Consider the following 15,535-nt stretch of genomic DNA (forward strand, 5'->3'; position numbering starts at 1 on the left):
GTAATAATGTGTTGTATTGTAGATATGTAGTGGTAGAGTAGTGGTGTTATAATGTGTTGTATTGTAGATTTGTAGTGGTAGAGTAGTGGTGTAATAATGTGTTTTATTGTAGATATGTAGTGGTGTAATAATGTGTTGTATTGTAGATATGTAGTGGTGTAATAATGTGTTGTATTGTAGATATGTAGTGGTAGTGTAGTGGTGTAATAATGTGTTGTATTGTAGATATGTAGTGGTGTAATAATGTATTGTATTGTAGATATGTAGTGGTAGAGTAGTGGTGTAATAATGTGTTGTATTGTGGATATATAGTGGTAGAGTATTGGTGTGATAATGTGTTGTATTGTAGATATGTAGTGGTAGAGTAGTGGTGTAATAATGTGATGTATTGTAGATATGTAGTGGTAGAGTAGTGGTGTAATAATGTGATGTATTGTAGATATGTAGTGGTAGAGTAGTGGTGTAATAATGTGTTGTGTTTTATCTTTTGTTTTATATGTGATGTAAGTGTTTCAATGTGTTTGGACCCCAGGAAGAGTAGCTACTGCCTTGGCAGGAACTAATGGGGATCCATAATAAACCCCAGGAAGAGTAGCTGCTGCCTTGGCAGGAACTAATGGGGATCCATAATAAACCCCAGGGAGAGTAGCTGCTGCCTTGGCAGGAACTAATGGGGATCCATAATAAACCCCAGGGAGAGTAGCTGCTGCCTTGGCAGGAACTAATGGGGATCCATAATAAACCCCAGGGAGAGTAGCTGCTGCCTTGGCAGGAACTAATGGGGATCCATAATAAACCCCAGGGAGAGTAGCTGCTGCCCTGGCAGGAACTAATGGGGATCCGTAATAAACCCCAGGGAGAGTAGCTGCTGCCTTGGCAGGAACTAATGGGGATCCATAATAAACCCCAGGGAGAGTAGCTGCTGCCTTGGCAGGAATTAATGGGGATCCATAATAAACCCCAGGGAGAGTAGCTGCTGCCTTGGCAGGAATTAATGGGGATCCATAATAAACCCCAGGGAGAGTAGCTGCTGCCTTGGCAGGAACTAATGGGGATCCATAACAAACCCCAGGGAGAGTAGCTGCTGCCTTGGCAGGAACTAATGGGGATACATAATAAACCCCAGGGAGAGTAGCTCTGCCTTGGCAGGAACTAATGGGGATCCATAATAAACCCCAGGGAGAGTAGCTGCTGCCTTGGCAGGAACTAATGGGGATCCATAATAAACCCCAGGGAGAGCAGCTGCTGCCTTGGCAGGAACTAATGGAGATCCATAATAAACCTCAGGGAGAGTAACTGCTGCCTTGGCAGGAACTAATGGGGATCCATAATAAACCCCAGGGAGAGTAGCTGCTACCTTGGCAGGAACTAATGGGGATCCATAATAAACCCCAGGAAGAGTAGCTGCTGCCTTGGCAGGAACTAATGGGGATCCATAATAAACCCCAGGAAGAGTAGCTGCTGCCTTGGCAGGAACTAATGGGGATCCATAATAAACCCCAGGGAGAGTAACTGCTGCCTTGGCAGGAACTAATGGGGATCCATTATAAACCCCAGGGAGAGTAACTGCTGCCTTGGCAAGAACTAATGGGAATCCGTTATAAAAATGGAAACGTAAAACTCACACATGCACGCGGGGTTGGGAAGGTTACTTTCTAAATGTAATCCGTTTCAGTTACCACTTAAACTCAACAAGAAAAGAAGCGTCCCTTTTTCAGGACCCTGTCTTTCAAAGATATTTTGTAAAAATCAAATTGTAAAGGGTTTAAACACTGTTTCCCATGCTTGTTCAATGAACCAAAAACAATTCATGAACATGCACCTGTGGAACGGTCGTTAAGACTCAAACAGCTTACAGACGGTAGGCAATTAAGGTCACAGTTGTGAAAACGTAGGACACTAAAGAGGCCTTTCTACTGACTCTGAAAAACACCAAAAGAAAGATACCATGGGTCCCTGCTCATCTGCGTGAACGTGCCTTAGGCATGCTGCAAGGAGGCATGAAGACTGCAGATGTGGCCAGGGCAATACATTGCAATGTCCGTACTGTGGGACACCTAAGACAGCGCTACAGGGAGACAGGATGGACAGCTGCTCATCCTCGCAGTGGCAGACCACGTGTAACAACACCTGCACAGGATTGGTACATCCGAACATCACACCTGCGGGACAGGTACCAGATGGCAACAACAACTGCCAAAGTTATACCAGGGACGCACAATCCCTCAATCAGTGCTCAGACTGTCCGCAATAGGCTGAGAGAGGCTGGACTGAGGGCTTGTAGGCCTATTGTAAGGCAAGTCCTCACCAGATATCACCAGCAACAATGTCGCACAAACCCACCGTTGCAGGACCTGACAGGACTGGCAAAACGTGCTCTTCACTGACGAGTCGTGGTTTTGTCTCACCAGGGTGATGGTCGGATTTGTGTCCATCGCCGAAGGAATGAGTGTTACACCGAGGTCTGTACTCTGGAGCGGGATAGATTTGGAGGTGGAGGGTCCGTCACGGTCTGGGGCGGGGTGTCACAGCATCATCGGACTGAGCTTGTTGTCATTGCAGGCAATCTCAATGCTGTGCGTTACAGGGGAGACATCCTCCTCCCTCATGTGGTACCCTTCCTGCAGGCTCATCCTGACATGACCCTCCAGCATGACAATGCCACCAGCCATACTGCTCGTTCTGTGTGTGATTTCCTGCAAGTCAGGAATTTCCGTGTTCTGCCATAGCCAGCAAAGAGTCTGGATCTCAAACCCATTGAGCACGTCTGGGACCTGTTGGATCGAAGGGTGAGGTCTAGGGCCATTCCCCCCAGAAATGTCAAGGAACTTGCAGGTGCCTTGGTGGAAGAGTGGGGTAACATCTCACAGCAAGAACTGGCAAATCTGGTGCAGTCCATAAGGAGGATATGCACTGCAGTACTTAATGCAGCTGGTGGCCACACCAGATACTGACTGTTACTTTGATTTTGACCCCTTTGTTCAGGGACACATTAATCCATTTCTGTTTGTCACATGTCTATGGAACTTGTTCAGTTTATGTCTCAGTTGTTGAATCTCGTTATGTTCATACAAATATTTACACGTGTTAAGTTTTCTGAAAATAAACGCAGTTGAAAGTGAGAGGACGGTTCTTTTTTTTGCTGAGTTTAGTTAGCTGTCCAGAATTGTTATCGAAAACGTAACGATTACTTTCGGTTACGTTGATCCGTTGGTCTGACATCATAGTGGTCTTTGACATCATAATGGTCTCTGACATCATAGTGGTCTGTGACATCATAATGGTCTCTGACATCATAGTGGTCTCTGACTTGTGGTCAGACTCACTCAGGTGGAACAAACGTAAAACTGTGTTCAATGCTGAATTGAATGTCATTGAGAAAGCACGAAGATGTCACAATGTGTTTTTTTTCTTTTCGAAAAACATCCTTTCTTAATTTAAAAGTAATCCAAGAAGTAATCAGGTACTTTTTTCTAAAGAATCTGTAATCTGATTACCATATTACAGTTACAGTGTAATATGGTATTACAGTATTACAGTGATTACAGTTATAGTGTTTGTGTAATCAGATGACATGTTACAACACACACCCGTCACACACGACCTCTGGCTATGTCTCTATCCCAGCTCCCAGCTGACCGTCAGTCATTCAACACAACAACTCAATCAGGCAGAGTTAAGTCTCCTCCCAGACGGTGCTTTTCACAGTGGGTTGAGGCCCTCAAACAACAACTACAAATACAGTCAAGGCGGTTGTGTGACAATTTATTTATTTATTGTATTTTTATTTAACCTTTATTTAACTAGGCAAGTCAGTTAAGAACAAATTATTTTCATGTCAGAGCAAAACCAAACCATGAGGTTGAAGGAATTGTTCGTAGAGGCAGAGATCTGCGGAAGGGTACCAAAAAGTGTCTGCTGCATTGAAGGTCCCCAAGAAGACAGTGACCTCCATCATTCTTAAATGGAAGACGTTAGAAAACACCAACACTCTTCCTAGAGCTGGCCTCCCGGGGGAGAAGGGCCTAGGTCTGGGAGGTGATAAATAACCCAATGATCACTCTGACAGAGCTCTCCATCTCCGAACCTTCCAGAAGGACAACCATCTCTGCAGCACTCCACCAATCAGGCCTTTATGCCAGACGGAAGCCACTCCCCAGTAAAAGGCCGCTTGGAGTTTGCCAAAAGGCACCTAAAGGACACTCAGACCACGAGAAACAAGATTATCTGGTCTGATGAAACCAAGATTGGGACAAGTCTCTGAATGTCCTTGAGTGGCCCAGCCAGAGCCCGGACTTGAACACGATCAAACATCTCTGGAGAGACATGAAAATAGCTGTGCAGCGACGCTCCCTATCCAACCTGACAGAGCTTGAGAGGATCTGCAGAGAAGAATGTGAGAAACTCCCCAAATACAGGTGTGCCAAGCTTGTAGCGTCTTACCCAAGAAGACTCGAGGCTGTAATCGCTGCCAAAGGTGCTTCAACAAAGTACTGAGTAAAGGGTCTGAATACTTATGTAAATGTGATATTTCAGTTTTACATTTTTTATAAATTTGTCATTATGGGGTATTGTGATGTCATTATGGGGTATTGTGTGTAGATTGATGATGGGTTTAAAAATGTTTTTTTTTTTTTTTTTTGAATAAGGCTGTAACGTAACAAAATGTGGAAAAAGTCCAGGGGTCTGAAAACATTCTGAATGCACTGTATCTAGGCCAGTAGAGAGCGTGAGCTGTGCTCTGCTGAGTCGAAGGAAGGAAATGCATCTGTCGCTTGAAGACATGGGCCCAGCTTCTCACAAACCTTTCATATCAGAAGAAATCAGCATAAGCGGAGGACAGAGAGGTATATAGAGGCTTTTTGGGACACAGTCAGACGCGTTAAAATGAAAGAAGCGTTGGTTTCCTTAATGTCTTGAGATGCGTTTTTAGTTTTATCTGCACTCTGCAACACACCGTCACCGTCACCGTCACTGTCACCGTCACCGTCACTGTCACCGTCACCGTCACCGTCACCGTCACCGTCACCGTCACCGTCACCGTCACCGTCACCGTTACCGTCACCGTCACCGTCACCGTCACCGTCACCGTCACCGTCACCGTCACCGTCACTGTCACCGTCACCGTCACTGTCACCGTCACCGTCACCGTCACCGTCACTGTCACCGTCACCGTCACCGTCACCGTCACTGTCACCGTCACTGTCACCGTCACCGTCACCGTCACCGTCACCGTCACCGTCACTGTCACCGTCACCGTCACCGTCACTGTCACCGTCACCGTCACCGTCACTGTCACCGTCACCGTCACCGTCACTGTCACCGTCACTGTCACTGTCACCGTCACCGTCACTGTCACCGTCACCGTCACCGTCACTGTCACTGTCACCGTCACTGTCACCGTCACCATCATTGTCACCATCACCGTCACCGTCACTGTCACCGTCACTGTCACTGTCACCGTCACTGTCACCGTCACCATCATTGTCACCATCACTGTCACCATCACTGTTACCGACACTGTCACTGTCACTGTCACTGTCACCGTCACCGTCACTGTCACCGTCACTGTCACCATCACTATCACCATCACTATCACCATCACTGTCACTGTCACTGTCACCATCACTGTCACTGTCACCGTCACCGTCACTGTCACCATCACCCATCCCTGCGACTAAAGAATCTCTCCCTGGGTTATACTTTTCCTTCTGTGTTGGGGACTGGAGAGTGGAGTGTGAAGTGTGAAGTGTGGAGTGTGAAGTGTGGAGTGTGAAGTGTAAAGTGTGGTGTGTGAAGTGTGAAGGGTGAAGGGTGAAATGTGGAGTCTGAAGTGTGAAATGTGGAGTGTGAAGTGTGAAATGTGGAGTGTGAAGTGTGAAGTGTGGAGTGTGGTGTGTGGAGTGTGAAATGTGGAGTGTGAAATGTTGAGTGTGAAGTGTGAAATGTGGAGTGTGAAGTGTGGAGTGTGAAGTGTGGTGTGTGGAGTGTGAAATGTGGAGTGTGAAGTGTGAAATGTGGAGTGTGAAATGTGAAGTGTGAAATGTGGAGTGTGAAATGTGGAGTGTGCTGATGCTGTGTGTGTTTCTGTTGTGCGTGCCGTGAAGTGCAAGAACACTGCTCATTCGTGCCCCTTCTTAAGCCAATTTACGTCATCGAATTCACCAACATTTTTTTGACTTTTTTGTCCTCAGGCTTGGGGTCTCTTTCTGAATGAATCAGAGTTTAGAGATTAGCATTGCTGTTGTGTTGTCTTGTCTTGAAACCCTGCTTGTATAGTTGGGACTCAGCAGCAAGGGTTGACAAGCCATGTCCTCCCGATGTAGAGCTCCACAGAGACAGGTACTGCATCCCAAATTCGACCCTATGCACTATATGGGTCCTGGTCAACGGTGGTGCACTAAATAGGGAATAGGGTGTCATTTGGCACACAGGCGTGGATAGTAGTAGCATAGCTGAAGGCAGACAGATAATAGGATCTTCCTGCTGGGAGACTTAAACAAAGCTCTCTGTTTTAACTATAGGTTACATCATGGCTTGGAAATGTCTTCATAATAACATGTAGGTGTCAGTGTGTTCCCTATATCTTAGTGGGTTTGAAAATAAATAAAAACAAAAATGTAAAGGCTGTGAATTAGAACTGAAATTAAATGGGATATTTTTTTGCTCACTAATATGTAAATATGACCAAATAGTTATGTAATGTAGTTATGCAATGTAAGTGACAGTGACAAAAAAAAAATGGTATCTGGCTCTGTGGAGTTATTCAGTCCTGTTCTGGCTCTGTGGAGTTATTCAGTCCTGTTCTGGCTCTGTGGAGTTATTCAGTCTTGTTCTGGCTCTGTGGAGTTATTCAGTCTTGTTCTGGCTCTGTTGAGTTATTCAGTCTTGTTCTGGCTCTGTGGAGTTATTCAGTCCTGTTCTGGCTCTGTGGAGTTATTCAGTCTTGTTCTGGCTCTGTGGAGTTAATCAGTCTTGTTCTGGCTCTGTGGAGTTATTCAGTCCTGTTCTGGCTCTGTGGAGTTATTCAGTCCTGTTCTGGCTCTGTGGAGTTATTCAGTCTGGTTCTGGCTCTATTGAGTTATTCAGTCTTGTTCTGGCTCTGTGGAGTTATTCAGTCTTGTTCTGGCTCTGTGGAGTTATTCAGTCTTGTTCTGGCTCTGTGGAGTTATTCAGTCTTGTTCTGGCTCTATTGAGTTATTCAGTCCTGTTCTGGCTCTGTTTTTTATTTTATTTATTTTTATTTTACCTTTATTTAACCAGGTAGGCCAGTTGAGAACACCTTTATTTAACCGGGTAGGCTAGTTGAGAACACCTTTATTTAACCAGGTAGGCAAGTTGAGAACAAGTTCTCATTTACAATTGCGACCTGGCCAAGATAAAGCAAAGCAGTTCGACAGATACAACGACACAGAGTTACACATGGAGTAAAACAAACATACAGTCAATAATACAGTATAAACAAGTCTATATACAATGTGAGCAAATGAGGTGAGAAGGGAGGTAAAGGCAAAAAAGGCCATGGTGGCAAGGTAAATACAATATAGCAAGTAAAACACTGGAATGGTAGTTTTGCAATGGAAGAATGTGCAAAGTAGAAATAAAAATAATGGGGTGCAAAGGAGCAAAATAAATAAATAAATTAAATACAGTTGGGAAAGAGGTAGTTGTTTGGGCTAAATTATAGGTGGGCTATGTACAGGTGCAGTAATCTGTGAGCTGCTCTGACAGTTGGTGCTTAAAGCTAGTGAGGGAGATAAGTGTTTCCAGTTTCAGAGATTTTTGTAGTTCGTTCCAGTCATTGGCAGCAGAGAACTGGAAAGAGAGGCGGCCAAAGAAAGAATTGGTTTTGGGGGTGACTAGAGAGATATACCTGCTGGAGCGTGTGCTACAGGTGGGAGATGCTATGGTGACCAGCGAGCTGAGATAAGGGGGGACTTTACCTAGCAGGGTCTTGTAGATGACATGGAGCCAGTGGGTTTGGCGACGAGTATGAAGTGAGGGCCAGCCAACGAGAGCGTACAGGTCGCAATGGTGGGTAGTATATGGGGCTTTGGTGACAAAACGGATTGCACTGTGATAGACTGCATCCAATTTGTTGAGTAGGGTATTGGAGGCTATTTTGTAAATTACATCGCCAAAGTCGAGGATTGGTAGGATGGTCAGTTTTACAAGGGTATGTTTGGCAGCATGAGTGAAGGATGCTTTGTTGCGAAATAGGAAGCCAATTCTAGATGTAACTTTGGATTGGAGATGTTTGATATGGGTCTGGAAGGAGAGTTTACAGTCTAACCAGACACCTAAGTATTTGTAGTTGTCCACGTATTCTAAGTCAGAGCCGTCCAGAGTAGTGATGTTGGACAGGCGGGTAGGTGCAGGTAGCGATCGGTTGAAGAGCATGCATTTAGTTTTACTTGTATTTAAGAGCAATTGGAGGCCACGGAAGGAGAGTTGTATGGCATTGAAGCTTGCCTGCAGGGTTGTTAACACAGTGTCCAAAGAAGGGCCGGAAGTATACAGAATGGTGTCGTCTGCGTAGAGGTGGATCAGAGACTCACCAGCAGCAAGAGCGACCTCATTGATGTATACAGAGAAGAGAGTCGGTCCAAGAATTGAACCCTGTGGCACCCCCATAGAGACTGCCAGAGGTCCGGACAACAGACCCTCCGATTTGACACACTGAACTCTATCAGAGAAGTAGTTGGTGAACCAGGCGAGGCAATCATTTGAGAAACCAAGGCTGTTGAGTCTGCCGATGAGGATGTGGTGATTGACAGAGTCGAAAGCCTTGGCCAGATCAATGAATACGGCTGCACAGTAATGTTTCTTATCGATGGCGGTTAAGATATCGTTTAGGACCTTGAGCGTGGCTGAGGTGCACCCATGACCAGCTCTGAAACCAGATTGCATAGCAGAGAAGGTATGGTGAGATTCGAAATGGTCGGTAATCTGTTTGTTGACTTGGCTTTCGAAGACATTAGAAAGGCATGGTAGGATAGATATAGGTCTGTAGCAGTTTGGGTCAAGAGTGTCCCCCCCTTTGAAGAGGGGGATGACCGCAGCTGCTTTCCAATCTTTGGGAATCTCAGACGACACGAAAGAGAGGTTGAACAGGCTAGTAATAGGGGTGGCAACAATTTCGGCAGATCATTTTAGAAAGAAAGGGTCCAGATTGTCTAGCCCGGCTGATTTGTAGGGGTCCAGATTTTGCAGCTCTTTCAGAACATCAGCTGAATGGATTTGGGAGAAGGAGAAATGGGGAAGGCTTGGGCGAGTTGCTGTTGGGGGTGCAGTGCTGTTGACAGGGGTAGGAGTAGCCAGGTGGAAAGCATGGCCAGCAGTAGAAAAATGCTTATTGAAATTTTCAATTATGGTGGATTTATCAGTGGTGACAGTGTTTCCTATCTTCAGTGCAGTGGGCAGCTGGGAGGAGGTGTTCTTATTCTCCATGGACTTTACAGTGTCCCAGAACTTTTTTGAGTTAGTGTTGCAAGAAGCAAATTTCTGCTTGAAAAAGCTAGCCTTGGCTTTTCTAACTGCCTGTTGAGTTATTCAGTCTTGTTCTGGCTCTGTGGAGTTATTCAGTCTTGTTCTGGCTCTGTGGAGTTATTCAGTCTTCTTCTAAGGGCATCTCTATATTGAGGGTAGGCAACAAATGTGATTGGTTAGGTTTAGGCAATAAATATGGGTGATTTTGTTTAAGCAAGTAATTCCAATAGGTTCTGATTAGGTTTAGCAGTTGGGTTTTTACAGTCGATGTGATTGGTTAAGTTTAAAACTCCAGTTTAATAATTTTAATCAAGAATCGTATTCCTCTCTTCCTCAGGTGAAGCTGGACTTGGGATCCGGTGAGTGTTTGCTACGGTCTGAAAGTAGCACCCAGCTAAACGACCTGGCCTGGCACACTGCTGAGCTCCTCCACGACCGCCACAATGTCACCCTGACCGTGGACCAGCACTCCCACACCAGCCTCAGGATGCCAGGGCATGGGTCTCAGAAACAGGAGCTGAGCATCCAGGAAGGGCTGTACATCGGCGGCTCTGGAGGCCTGGACAAGCTCTACCTCCCCAGTGACCTGACTGGTTTCCGGGGGTGTATGGACAAGGTTGTCTTCAACGAGCACGATATGTTATCGTCGTTGAGACCTTACGCAGGATTCAAGAGCGTCTATGAGGTTTCCTTGGGCTGTAGTCCCCAGTTCTTCGCTAACGAGGAGGACCCTGTTAGTTTCTTTAGTTCTAGAGCGTATGTCTCCCTGCCACCCTGGAATATCTCCCACGTCCAGCAGGAGGCTCTGTTTGAGTGTGTGGTTCACACCTCAGCTAAAGAGGGGATCATCCTGTATAACTCGGCCAGACAGGGGGGCTTTGTGGCAGTTGAGATCCAAGAGGGTTTGCCTGTAGCCCTTGTGGGTGAAGGAGGCACCAAAACAGAACTTCGCTCCCTTACCTTCGTCAATGACAGGAACTGGCATTCAATCAAACTGTTCTTCAGTCCCAAGACCCTCCAGCTGACAGTGGACAAGGAGACGGTAAAGACTAGCATCAGATCTCGCTCCAAGGGACTACAGCTGAGGGGTTCTGTCTTTGTTGGGGGCATTGACAACAGCACGCGCACAGAAGTCCGGAAGATGGGTCTGGTGTCTGTGTCAGGGAAGAGGGTCAGAGGAGGCTCGTTCAAGGGCTGTCTGAAGGACATGAAAGTCAACGGGATGAAGATGGGTCTGCCCAATGCTGCTGTCACGAAGGATATCTCTGTGGGCTGCGAGCCAGAGAAAGAACCAGAGCCCTCGACCACGATGAGTCCAATGACTCTTCCGACTGTCCCCAAGTCCCACTTCGATCCCACTTCCGTCACCCCCACACCAGAATTCCCCATGTCCACTCTGGACAGGGGGCTGGACAAGAGGTACGGGATGAACTTCGTGCTGCTCAGGAACCTTGTGGTCCCGGAGGGAGGACGTGGATCTCTGGAATCCAAACACATCAAGGTTCTCCTGGACTTCAAGAAGCTCAGAATACGGCAGTCCCAGATCATGTTCCGGATCCAAGAGCAGCCGGTACTCGGTCAGATCAGACTGGATGTAGACCAGGACCAAGAGGAGGAGAACACCTTCAGCATGCTGGACCTGTGGTACGGCAAGGTGATGTACATCCACGGAGGATCAGAGAACCCAGAAGACTTCTTCACCTTCTCTATCTTCTCCAGCAGCAGGAAGGAGGTTCCTGACTACCTGAAAGGAACCAGGAGGTATCGCTACAACATTACAGTGATGCCCACCAACGACGCCCCAGAGCTCAGCCTGCCCCAGGGGAACCTTTTCATTCTGTTGGATAACTCTAGAAAACACCTGACCACAGAGGTGTTGAAGGCCACAGACATCGACAGCAACCACACCAACCTAATCTTCTCCGTCCTGGGGAATCTGAACACTGACGCAGGTTACCTGGAGGTGGAAGACAACCCCGGCGTTGCAGTGACCACGTTCTCCCATTCTCACCTAAATGAAGGGAAGGTGAACTATGTCCACACTGGTGCGAGGAACTCCAGGATCGTCCTGAGGGTCAGTGATGGAGACAAGGTGAGCAATACGGTTGTGCTTAGGATCATGGCCATAGGGTTGGAGTATAAGATCGGCAACAACACCGGGCTTGAGATAATTCAGGGTGAGGTGTCTGTGATCAGTAACAAGCACCTGGCCGTTCAGACCAATGCTGTGAAGCAAGTGGTGGACATCCGATATGATGTCGTCGAGCCACCTCAGTATGGTGAGCTGCAGAGGCTTCACTCCAGCGGAGAATGGAAGCCCACTGGTTCCTTCTCCCAAAGGCTACTGGAGAAAGAACGCCTTCGGTACCTCAGCACTTTCCAAGAAATCCAGACAGCAAATGCTACGGATTACTTCAAATGCAAGATCACTGTAGCTGGTAGGGTCGATACTGAACTGGTCTTCCCCATCACTGTGAAGTGGGTACATTATAACCTAGTAAGGAACGTAATGGCCAACATTGATAAAGTTCGGAAAGTGACGTTGGACTCGCAGTATCTTTATGCCACTGTGGACGTTGTGACACTATCCGAGGATGATCTGCACTTCAGAGTTCTATCCTCACCGAAGAAAGGACAACTTCTGCTCGTTAACGAGTTACTGAAGAAAAACTCAACATTCAGCCAAAGGAATGTCACTGATCTAAAGGTACAATACGAACTGGTCGACAGACCGTACGAAGACACGAGCGACACTTTTAAATTCCATGTGTTCTCCAAACATGCTCAAACGCCAAGTTACAATTTCCAGATCTCAATAAAAGCAGATGTCAATAGTGTATTTATAAGAAATTATGGACTTTTGATTAAGGAGGGAGAGAGTAAACTCATCACAAAGGCCGAGTTGTTTGCAGAGACACTCAGCACCAAGGAGATGTACTACACTGTCACAAGTAGCCCCAAACACGGGAAGCTGCAACGCATCAACCTGTCCAACTCCAACACCAGTTACAACATCATCCAAACGTTCAGCAATCAGGATCTCTTGGAGGAGCGCGTCATGTTCATTCACGACGACACAGAGACCACTCAGGACCAGTTCACATTCATAGCCTCCACTAGTCAGGAGTACAAATCCTCCGTCACGGACGATGAAGTCGGCTCTAAAGAAGGGAAGTTCAACATCTCCATCCAGCTAGTTAATGACGAGAAGCCAGTGCGCGTTGTCGATAAAGTTTTCCATGTGGTGAGGGATGGGCAGCGGTTGCTCACCCTGGACGATCTATGTTACCATGATGCAGACTCGGACTTCAGCGATGGGCAGTTGGTCTACACGCGACGGGGAATCCCGATGGGAGACCTGGTTCTGGTGAACGACACCTCTCACAGGTACTTTCTGTTTTGTTTTAGTACATGATAATAATATAATGTATTAGGACTGTCGATTAATCATAATAGTGTCTCAAAACTCTCCCTGAATTATCCACAATGCTGTTTCATTTCATAATTTAATCATAATAATAATGATAATAGTAATAATAATTAAAAAATATATATATTTTGTAATATTTATTGTAAATTGTTCATATATAATTGAGTGACACTTGAAATAAACTTTCCTGAACTCTGACCTCCAGGCTGTTCCAGTTCACCCAGAAGGAGCTGGAAGAGAAGAGAGTTCTGTTCCTCCATCGAGGCGTGAGCTCCGGACGCTTCGTGCTCTTCGTGTCCGACAGGAAACACTTTGTCTCCACTCTGCTAGACGTCACTGCCGAAGACCCTTTCCTAAGACTCGGCAACAACACAGGTATGTGTGTATATTTTATATATTATATACATTTGACAAATGAATTGTTATGTAAAGTGCCTTTGGACTGGAGTTCCCAATGTATAGCGAGTATTGCTCAAGCTGTCCATTCATTTTGCCTGTCTGAGAACAAGGACCATGATGGAAACAAGATTTTGAATGTGTGTTGTTGTTGTACTCACATGGCTACTCCACATCTTAATTTATCGAGCTATCCCTCCCTCCCTCCCTCCCTCCCTCCCTCCATCCCTCCATCCATTCATCCATCCCTTCATCCCTCCCTCCATCCATCCATCCATCCATACCTCCCTCCATCCATCCATCCATCCATTCATCCCTTCATCCATACCTCCCTCCATCCTTCCTTCCATCCATCCATCCATCCATCCATCCATCCATCCATCCATCCATCCATCCAAACCTCCCTCCATCCATCCATCCTTCCTTCCATCCATCCATCCATCCATCCATACCTCCCTCCATCCATCCATTCATCCCTTCATCCATACCTCCCTCCCTCCATCCTTCCTTCCATCCATCCATCCATCCATCCAAACCTCCCTCCCTCCATCCTTCCTTCCATCCATCCATCCATCCATCCATCCAAACCTCCCTCCATCCATCCATCCTTCCTTCCTTCCTTCCATCCATCCATCCATCCATCCATACCTCCCTCCATCCATCCATCCATCCATCCATCCATCCATCCATCCCTTCATCCATACCTCCCTCCCTCCATCCTTCCTTCCATCCATCCATCCATTCATACCTCCCTCCATCCATCCATCCATCCATTCATTCATAGGTCTGTTAGTCCAGAAGGGAAAGGAAGTGACCCTAACCACAGGTAACTTCAGCGTGCTCACGAACCTCGACATCCGAGACGACAGCGAGGTCACGTACAAGGTGTCCGAGCCGCCTAGGAACGGCGGGCTGTATCGCCACGGCGACATCTCCACGCAGTCATTCACCCAGCGCGACCTGAAGAAGGGCCTCGTTTCGTATCGCCATGACGACAGAAAGAACCCGGGGGACTCTTTCAACGTGACGGTGAAGGTTAAAGGCATTTATCTGAACGTCAGAGTCAACGTTAAGGTTTACCTGGACAGCCATCAGAGGACCCCTATCCTCCAGCACAACCACACTTTACTGGTGGAGGAGAGCAAGCCTGTGAAGATTGACCAGAGTAGACTGGAGGTATGCATGTTGTCTGGGATGGGGATGGATGGATGGATGGATGGATGGATGGAGGGAGGGAGGGAGGGATGGATGGATGGAGGGATGAATGGATGGATGGATGGATGGATGGATGGATGGAGGGAGGGATGGATGGAGGGAAGGATGGATGGATGGATGGATGGATGGATGGATGGATGGATGGATGGATGGAGGGAGGGAGGGATGGATGGAGGGAAGGATGGAGGGATGGATGGATGGAGGGAAGGATGGAGGGATGGAGGGATGAAGGGATGGAGGGATGAAGGGATGGAGGGAGTGAGGGAGGGATGGATGAAATTATGAATGATTGAATGGATGGATGAAATTATGAATGATTGAATGGATGGATGGATTGATGAATGAAATTATGAATGATTGGATGGATATGCCAGTGATTGATTGTAGATTAGAATATATCAGTGTTCTGCTAAGCAGTATTTGTACATGTCTGTCTGTCTGTCTGTCTGTCTGTCTGTCGGTCTGTCTGTCTCACTGTCTGTCTGTTCCAGGTCATCCACGAGGACAACATGCCGTCTGAGATTGTATTCACAGTGAAGGTGGCCCCGCTACACGGGTTCATCCGGCGCTTCGTGGAGGCTGAGGAGCAGTACGTTGGAACAGGACTGACCCCCGTCCAAACCTTCTCCCAGGAAGACGTAAACGCTGGCAACATCCAGTACATGCAGACAGCCCCCGGCCAGGTTGGACATTACTTTTTGTTGTTGTTGTTGTTGTTGTTGTGTACTTTTCTTTCTGTATTTTAAGTTGAATGGAAAGAGACGGTAAAAGAGAAACAGGAAACTAAGGGCAGGTTGGTGTTTTTTGGCATGAATGTTGTTCCGGAGGCAGAGTAGCTGGAACAGCCACAACGTCATAAAATATGATTTTAAACCTAAATCTAACCCTACCCTTAACTCTAACCGTAATCACAATGCTAACCCTAATGCCTAAGCCTAACTTTAAATTAAGACCAAAAAAAGCAAATTTTTATTTTCATTAATTTCTATAATCTAGCCTATTTTG

The 15,535-nt window shown here is 46.7% G+C and overlaps 1 protein-coding gene across 1 annotated transcript in view; it reads left to right on the forward strand.

Annotated features, from left to right (window-relative positions):
* Positions 1-15,535, forward strand: part of LOC139389776 (chondroitin sulfate proteoglycan 4ba) — an 86,546-nt gene that overhangs the window by 18,889 nt on the left and 52,122 nt on the right. Inside the window, exons 3-6 of the mRNA XM_071136721.1 lie at positions 9,827-12,876; positions 13,125-13,294; positions 14,100-14,491; positions 15,022-15,213. Coding sequence (XP_070992822.1) covers positions 9,827-12,876; positions 13,125-13,294; positions 14,100-14,491; positions 15,022-15,213 — 3,804 coding nt within the window. The remainder of the gene's footprint in view (positions 1-9,826; positions 12,877-13,124; positions 13,295-14,099; positions 14,492-15,021; positions 15,214-15,535) is intronic.

Source organism: Oncorhynchus clarkii, chromosome 30 (genome assembly GCF_045791955.1).
Source record: "Oncorhynchus clarkii lewisi isolate Uvic-CL-2024 chromosome 30, UVic_Ocla_1.0, whole genome shotgun sequence".
NCBI classification, from domain to species: domain Eukaryota; kingdom Metazoa; phylum Chordata; class Actinopteri; order Salmoniformes; family Salmonidae; genus Oncorhynchus; species Oncorhynchus clarkii.